General features: G+C 49.2%; 1 protein-coding gene across 1 annotated transcript in view; it reads left to right on the top strand.

The window, feature by feature from the left end:
• The first annotated feature begins 18 nt into the window (after positions 1–18).
• ETHE1 (ETHE1 persulfide dioxygenase) overlaps positions 19–9,052 on the top strand; it is a 32,602-nt gene continuing 23,568 nt past the window's right edge. The window contains exons 1-2 of the mRNA XM_045292686.1: positions 19–88; positions 586–677. Of these exons, the coding sequence (XP_045148621.1) occupies positions 19–88; positions 586–677 (162 nt within the window). The remainder of the gene's footprint in view (positions 89–585; positions 678–9,052) is intronic.

Raw genomic sequence — 9,052 nt, forward strand, 5'->3', positions numbered from 1 at the left:
GGGGGGGCGGCGGCGCGCATGCGCAGTCGCGACGGCGCGGCCGGAGCCCGCGAAACGTCCGGAGCGGACGCGAGGGCGACGTCGGCCGGTTAGCGAGTGGGTAGCAATCCGCCGAGGGGCGGCAAGAAGGTGCAGCGGGTGGCGGGCCTAGGGTGGCAGGCTGGAGTCCAGCACATCCGGCTTCCGGCCTAGCGAGCCCCCCCTCCCTTGTTTTTGGGGAATTCCGCTGGAGCCTCGCTTCCTTCTCCGGAGCCCGCCGGGCACCCAAACCCACTGGCATCGAGGTGGTTCCAACTCCTGGCAACCTTATAGGGCAGGGTAGTGTCGGTTTCCGAAACTGACTCTTTTGGGGAGCAGAATGCCATGGGGAGGCTGGCGTGTTGGAAATGCTGGCTTTGAGGTTAGCAGCCCAACCCATAACCATGATACCACCAGGACCCCCAATTCCACCCCCTTCCGCCTCCCTCAAATAAAAAAAAGTCTGCTTGCAGCGGGCAGGGCCGCGGCTCCAAGCTCAGCGCAGACCAATCAAAGGGACGTTATTCGGGTAACGCTTCGGCCCCTTTTGCCGTCGGATGATTCCAGATGCTCTGCCCTTCTCCCCGGCCTCGGGCTGGTCGGACAGGTCCCGGGAGCCGCGGAGGGAGGATGCCTCGCCGCCTCGTGCCAGATCCCGGGTGGGAGGCGTTTTGGTGCCCTTCCCTGGGGCGTGACGGTGCACCTTTCCGCTTGGCGCAGGAGCGATCACGAGGTGATCCCATGCCCGGGGGGCTCTCCAGCCTGATACCCTATTGGGTCTGGCGAGTTCTAGAAACCCTGTTTTTTGGGGGGGAGGGCGAGGGGAGAGGGGGAAGGAGGGATTATCTATCAGAGGCTGTACCCTTCCAAACCGGATTCGAGATGTTGGCTCTGGCCACCTACTGTGCCCTTGGGCAAATCTTTTCATTTTTTTCAGACTTCATGTATGTTCCGGGATTGTTAGAATAGAATACGATTATCGATGAAAAGTACTTAAAGCCGTTCTTAGCATGCAGTGAGTGCTCAAAAAATGTTATTAGTATTACCATTTTGTAGTGTGCTTAAACTACCCACTAAACCGGCTGCCACCCAGTCGATTCCTAGCGACCCTATAGGACAGAGAAAAACTACTTTTAGGGTTTCCAAGACTAAACCCTTAAAGGAGCAGGCAACCTTGTCTTTCTTTCCCAGAGGGGCTAATGGTTTTGAACCACGGACCTTGAGGTTAGCAACCCAACGCCTAATCCATAGCATTACTAGAGCTCTTTGCATGAAGCTAGACCAGGATAAACTCACTGGTATTCCAGGAACAGCAAGTGGACCGACCCACAGTGGAAAGAGGCTTGCTGTGTTCTGGCTCTTAAAATATGACAGCGGGAAGACGGAGGTCTAAAACAGCAAGTGGTCGGGATGTCGGTCAATGGCTAACAGTCCGGTGAGACAACATGTCTAGAGGTTGTTGGGCAGAAAGCTGGTTTGCCCTGTACACCTTCACCCAGTTCACCATGAAAAGTGAAAATCAAATAAATGAAACACCACACCCTGGTCTAGGGCTGCCTTACTTCCGCCATGCCCAGCCCTACCTCAGGGCCCTTGCCCTAGCTGATGCCTGTGCCCTCCAGCGCCTCCGTCCTGCCTAGCACTGCCATTGATTCAATTGTGACTCACAGAGACCCTATAGGACAGGGTAGGACTGCCCCCACCCCCGGCCACCCTCCTGGGTTTCCAAGATTGTAACTCGGAGTAGAAAGCCTCGTCTTTTTCCTGTGGTTTTGAAATGCTGATCTTGCAGTTAACATCCCAAGACTCAACTTACTACATCATGGGCACTCTTACATACACTCGGTTTCAGCTAAATGTTTCTGCCACAAGAGACCCCCTTGCTCACACCATCCATGCTGATAAACTGCATCCTGTGTATATTTTATATATGTATACACATATGCACGTGTGTGTAGTGACTCCATCGGAACGTATATTCTGTTCAGACAATCTGTTCACCTCTGTCCTCAACATTCAGTACGAGCATGGAACCCACCCCCTGTGCCATCCAAAGGATTGACTCACAAGGGAAAGAGTTGAGCAGGTGGTCCAAACAGCTGAGTGCTTCCATCAGTGGGCCACCAGGGCTCCGTAGCTAGGTACTTAGCCATCCATTCATGCAGAAATAAACATACAGTGAACCCTCGTTTATCGCGGTTAATCGGTTCTAGACCCTACCGTGATAAATGAAATTCCGTGAAGTAGGATTCCTTATTTGTAAATCAAATATTTTCTTAGTTAGAGCATAGAGGACATGAAAAAACACCCTTTAGTCACCATTACACTCGTATTACCCAATTTATTAAACGAAAAAGGGAAAATACAGTAAAACATTTTAGACGTTACAATGATCATTTATTATTTATTATATTATTTATGGCATCAAGCGTGTACAGTATGAGCCAATCAGTGGCAGTAATGAGAGCATGCGCTGTGACGCAAAAACCGCGATAGAGTGAAGCCGCGGAAGTCGAAGCGCAAAGTGGCGAGGGTTCACTGTACCTACATGTGTCCATGTGCACATAGACAACGTGCACACACACAGCTCAAATCCAAACGAAACCCCCTGCTGTGGAGCTGAGTTCATGGCGACCCTATGGGACAGAGCAGAACTGCGCCATAGGCTGTAAATCTTTTCGGGAACAGACAGCCAGTCTTCCTCCCTCCTGAGGAGCAGCTGGCGAGTCTGACCTGCAAGTGGTACAACGCTGAGCCGGCAGCCCCGCCAGAGCTCCGAGGCATGGAACCCACTCCCACCGAGTCCATTCCATCTCACCACAGTCCCATCTCGGCAGGTTTCTGAGATTGCACGTCTTTACGGGAGCAGAGAGCCTCGTCTTTTCTGGAAGTGACAGAAACTGCTTCAGGGTTTCCGATACTGTGTGTTTGGGCCGGGTCCGGACCAAAGCAGCCCCTTGTACCAGCTTCTCGAGAAGACAGATGACCTGGCTGAATTCCAAAGCACCTGAACTTCAAAGCACCTGCCTTCAGCATTTCACAGAGCTTACCTCCCTGGACAGAACACAGCCCCCCTCTCCCTAGCATTGTTTCCTAGGAACAGCATGATTTACTGACAGGACGTCACCTGGCCCGAAACTTTCAACCTCAGCACAAAGAACCTTCCTTCCCCTTACCAGCCCTTATGCCTTTAAGCTCTTGCCCTAAGGTGACCAGATGTCCCGCTTTTGGTGGGACAGTCCCGATTTTTAACAATTTGTCCTGCGTCCCGTGGCGTTTTCAAAAAGTCCCGATTTTTGCAAAGAATGCACGACAAGCTAGGGAACGGCAGGAGAACGGGAAGGGAATATACGGTTTTCGCCTGCCATGTGACTATTTCGCCAGGATATGAGTTTTATATTATTTTTGTTAATTTTATAATGTTAAACTTTAATAATAACAATTGTTGAGACCTGATTATCGAGAACTGCTTATCAAAATTCGCATTGTTGATCAGTTGTTAGAATTCGACCACCATTGTTTGGACTTAATGAACAATGGCATTTTTTGGCATTGGCAACGACCAAAACATTTTGCAACTGTCTCTCGGATGATACACATCGTACTGGGTGCTAATGCTAGTTAAACAAGTGATGTCAACAAATCAGCTATTCAGATAATTTAGGGAAGTAAATGGTGTCCCGCTTTACCAATGTTAAAGTCTGGTCACCTTACTATATATGTCCGGCTGCCCCAATACCAGGTGTGACTTCCCTGACCCAACTCGTTGGGTTGCAGAACCTGCCCGGGAGCTCAAGATGCCCCGTCCCTTTCTCTGCTCTCCCTTCCCTCCCCGGAGTTCTCTCCGTGCCTCCATAAAATCTTTCTCAACTTCACATTCCTGGCGAAATCCTCTCTCTGTTCCTCGCCTCCATCTCCAACCTTTCACTGTATAAGGGTTTTTCCTTTCTCTCTCTTTAAAGGAAAAGTCGACCGTGGATCAGGTGGAGACTTGACATTTCAGACATCAACTCTGCATTCAACAGTCCAAACCATTCATCAATACCTGCCCCCCACCATGGTACAAGGTTTTAAATTGTTGTTTGTTTTTACCATTAAAAAAAAATGTGATCAACCTATGCCCGCCCCACTCCCAGGGGGATGGACAACAGAAAACTGGGTGAAGGGAGACAGCAGTCAGTGTAAGATATGGAAAAGTTTTTTTATAAATATCAAGGGTTTATGGGGAAGGGTGAGGGAGGGAAAAACGAGGAGCTGATACCAAGGGCTCAAGTAGAAAAAAATGTTTTGAAAATGATGATGGCAACATGTGTACAGATGCGCTTGACACAATGGGTGGATGCATGGATTGTGATAGCTGTAGGATCCCTCAATAAAAGAAAATGTGAGGGTGGAGGGAAGGTGAGGGAGAAAGGGGGAACAGATGACAAGGATCTATATATAACCTCCTCCCTGGAGGACGAACAGCCAAGTGGGTGAAGGGAGATGTTGGATGGTGTAAGATATGACAAAATAATAATTTATAAATTACCAAGGGTTCATAGGGGAGATGGAAGCAGAGAGGGAGGGGAAAATGAGCTGATACCAAGGGCTCAAGTAGAAAGCAAATGTTTTGAGAATGATGAGGGAAACAAATGTACAAAAGTGCTTGACACAATGGATGTGTGTGTGGATTGTGATAAGAGTTGTACGAGCCCCCAATAAAATGATTTTTTAAAAAGATGAAAAAGAATAAAGAGAAAACATAACTGCCAAAAGAAAAGAAAATTTCAAAAAGGAAAGCAAATGTCTAGAAATTAGTGATAGCAACATGTTTACAGATGTGCTTGATACGATTGATGTTTGGATTATTATAAGAGCTGTAGGAACCCTCAATAAAATGATTTTTCAAAATGTAACAAGTTTCAAATGCACACAAAATAAGAGGGAGGGAGGGAGAGAGGGAGGGAAGGTAATAACTAACTCCCATATCCACACCACCCAGATTCAGCACAGCCAGCAACCCAGTGCTCCATTTTGAACTAAGATTAATTTGGACCCCTGCCCCCCACCAGACATTTCATGCAGACACACTTCAGTCTGTGTCTCTAAGAGATAAAGACTCCCTTCTTTTGCATGTAACTACACCACCATCATCAAGCCTTTACACACTCGCCATCATAGTCTTCACGTTATCACATGTGGATGCAGAAGGGCTTTCCCCCAGGTTGTCCCCAAATAGGTGCCAAACCTAAGACACTGCTGCTGGCTACACATGGGAAAGGACTGTACGCTTGGAGGTCAACGCAAGCTGCTCAGAGGTGATCTCCCTGAGGGTTATCAGCCATCTAGAGCAATCAGACTGTATAATCTGTCCCACCCTCAGTAGGGCCCACTCCCTTCTGATAAGGATGGTGGATTACTTCCTGAAGGAGAGCCCAGAGTCAAGGTCAAGGCCACTTAAGGATGACCAAGGTTAGACTGTCATCTTGAATCTGCCCATCTTGTCAGATGTGTACCCCTAATCCCTCCCCTCCCTATCACATGTACACCCCTAGTTCATCCCCTTCCTGTGGTGGGTATGCCTATTGTACAACCCCTTCCTGTGACATGTGGTTACCTGTAATCAGGGGGGCTTGCACGCCCCTCAGTATATATAGGCCATGGTCAGAAATAAAGGGGGTCTCTCCTCCTCTCCTCCCACTCTCTGCCTGAACCTGACTGCTGAGATCATGGCTGTCCTGGAGGTGAGCGTGCTACCATGAAATGTGTCTGACTCCGTTATTTATCTTCTCTACTACCTTCCCTATTCTCTGACTTTACCATAGTCTTTAGATATCATTGCCGTACAATTGCGTCTACAGACCTCCCACGATTGTCAGAGGCTGGTTACTCTAACAATCACACATCCTTCCGGGTGTTCACATTCAGAACAACTCCCTTTGTTTTTCCTCTTCCAAGCACAACGTTCCAGTTTAACTCGAGCACACAGCAGAGCAGAGAGAATAATAGAACAGACTCTGTTGCCGAGTTGACCATCGACCAGCTTCACTCAGGACCTGGTGGCATACTGGTTCCGAGTGGGGCTCCTAACCACAAGATCAATGGTTCAAAGCCACCCGCAGGCTGTTAGAGCTCTCTGTAGCTAAATATACCTCGGTCCTTGGCCACGCGCGAGAAAGAATTCATGCCGAAGCCTGGCTCGTGATCCAAGTGAGTTTTATGAAAGTTAGAAGAAATTTCAGGTTTACACGGCACCTGAGGGACTTCTCCCCAGCATGCGGCCTGGCTGGAAACATCTCGGTGTCCCGCAAGAGTGTCCCAAAGTCCTGCCAAAGCTCTCCGCGCCAAAGTTTTTTCTCTCCCTGAAAAGACTCCAGGCTTCTACCTCTTCAAGGATTCCACAGGGAGGCGTGGTGGAAGACCCCTGATCGACCCCATTGGCTGAATTGAATTCACCTGGCCTAAGCGGGCCAATTCAAGTTCACGCCCAAACCTGAGCCTCTGGGCATGTGCAGTGGCCACTCCTTTGTTCCCTTAGCTTGGCCCTCTGGGCATGCATTAATGGACATTCCCAGCCCTTTGCTAACCTACCTAACAGCTCTTTAGGAGAAAGAGGAGGCTTTCTACTCTTAATAAAAGATTTTCAGTCTCAGAAACCCACAGGGGTCGCTCCACTCGGCCCTGTGGGGTCACTGAGTCAGAATGGAGTTGATGGCAGTGAGATTAGGGGTTGTTTGCTTGATTTACTTAGATGATTTTGAGGGCAAATGCCAGGTCCTCTGGAGCATTGTTTTTTCTCTTTCTTCATTTCCAATGGGCTTGTTTGAATCTGATCGAAACTATTAGGTTTGCTGCAAAGGTAAACTGAGGCCAGGCCATAAAGAAGGAAAAGGAGAAGTTGATTCTGTGCTTCCGGGAGAGATGCACGGGCTCCTGCCAGGAGTCCATGAAGTTGTGCAGCCCACGAGGGAGAGGGATGGGAGCCCTGAGCTGCCGGGCAAGGTTCACAGACCCCCAGTGGGGCACCTGAGAAGTCAAGCCTATCTGCTGTGGAGAGCAAGTTTTCAACTGGTCAGGATGGTAAACAAGAAGGGAGGGGGTAGTAGAGGCTGCAGGTGGGCAAACAAGGGGGGAGGGGGGAGGAGCTGCAGCTGAGGGGCTCAAGTCTTCTCCATCCATGAAATTTTGAGGTAGGGTGGTGTTTTGTTCAGCCGAGAAGGCTCATTGTCCTAGAACCCTTTTGAAACTAGCCGCCTGGGTCTGATAAGGGCAGGTCAGGCTGTTCCTAATGTCCCCCGACCAGTACCTGACCCCACAGAAACTAGTGTAGACATTCCATTTGTTCAATGAGAATCTTTAGGACCTATTTTTTCTCCTCTCTTACCTTGCTCTGCAACCTGAAAAATGGGTTGTAGGAGGCGACCGAGGGTTAAAAACAAACGTACACCACCAAGCAAACAAGGATCTCCATATAACCTCCCTGGGGGATGGACAACAGAAAAGTGGGTGAAGAGAGATGTCAGACAGTGTAAGACATGAGAAAATAATACTAATTTACAAATTGTCAAGGGTTCATGGGGGAGATGGGAGCAGAGAGGGAGGGGAGAAAATGAGGAGCTGATACCAAGGGCTCAAGCAGAAAACAAATGTTTTGAGAATGCTGAGGGCAACAAATGTACAAATGTGCATGACATAATGGATGCATGTATGGATTGTGATAAGAGTTGTACAAGCCCCCAATAAAATGATTTAAAAAAACCTTTATATACAAGAGCAATCGAATATTGAGAAAACATCCCAGCCCAGTCCAGATCAAGTCCATAAGTCCACTAGCCCATATGTCTGACACCAATGTATACTTTCCTCTTCAAACTCACCAAACACAAGCAATGACAGCCGAATGCAGGGAGATTACAGGCCAGTGATCCAGTGGTGGTGTAAGCATTTCAGTGCTGGCGTGGGTCTCCACGTGGCTCCTCTAGCTCCAGGTCTCTAGCGTACACCCATGTGTCTTGTCATCAGGAATACGAAGCAGAGGCTGTGTCCCACTTCCAGGGAGAAAGATAGGCGTTCCCAGAATCCTCAGGGGAAAGATATGCCCGAACAGAGACCACATTGGCTATGATCTGATTGACAGACTAGACTCCACCCCTTCACTCAAGTTGACAGGAGCTGATGTAACTGCCACATGATGAGTTGGAACAGGCTCAATGGCAGTGAGGATTTGTTTTTGTTTTTCAGTTGTTAACCGCTGTCTAATAGGTCCCGGCTCTTAGCGACCGTAGGTGCCACAGACCAGAACCCTGTCCAGTCCTGCGCCAACCTCACCATCGTTGCTGTGCTTGGTCCTTTGTTACAGCCACTCCGTCAATCCATCTGGTTGAGGGCCTTCCTCTTGGCTGCACATCTCCTCCAGGGACTGGTCTGTCCTGATGGCAGATCCAAAGGACGGGAGAGGAAGTCACCATCCTCGCTTCCCAGGAGCATCCTGGTGGTGGGTTGGAACTTCTTCCACAACAGATTGCCTGGTTCTTCTGGCAATTCATAATAGATGCATATAGATATATATTATGTATCTAAATACCTATGTATATACACGAAGTGGGTTCTGTTGTCTTCCTGGGAAGAAATAAACCTGCTAGGTAGAATGCTTACCCAATTTGGGGGTGAGCTTTGCTGGGGCCCAGCTGTGTCCGTTGAATCCAACCGTCCCTCAAAACTAGTCATTTAGAGACAAAACGGTTTTTTCTTCGTAGCAATGGCTGTGTAGCCACCTGCCAAGGGCCCTGTAGGTGTGTTGTGACCTCCGTTTGGTTTCGTACTTTTCACTTCTCTTCCAGGCTCTGATTCGCGAGAGGACGTGTGTGTGTGTGTGTGTGTGTGTGTCCGTGTCCCTCGCTCTCGGAGGAGTCCCTTTGCTGTTTCTCCAGACCCCAGAGAGTTCCAGTCGCCCACGGTCTTCTTGGTCTCTGACTTGTCCACACTGTCCACCCCTCCGGGTGCCCAGCGTCCGGCTCTCCGCCCCGCGCGCGCCGCGGCCCCTTTAAGGCGG

This window comes from Echinops telfairi, unplaced genomic scaffold, assembly GCF_000313985.2.
Source record: "Echinops telfairi isolate 266 unplaced genomic scaffold, ASM31398v2 ScPeMD7_655;HRSCAF=1070, whole genome shotgun sequence".
NCBI classification, from domain to species: domain Eukaryota; kingdom Metazoa; phylum Chordata; class Mammalia; order Afrosoricida; family Tenrecidae; genus Echinops; species Echinops telfairi.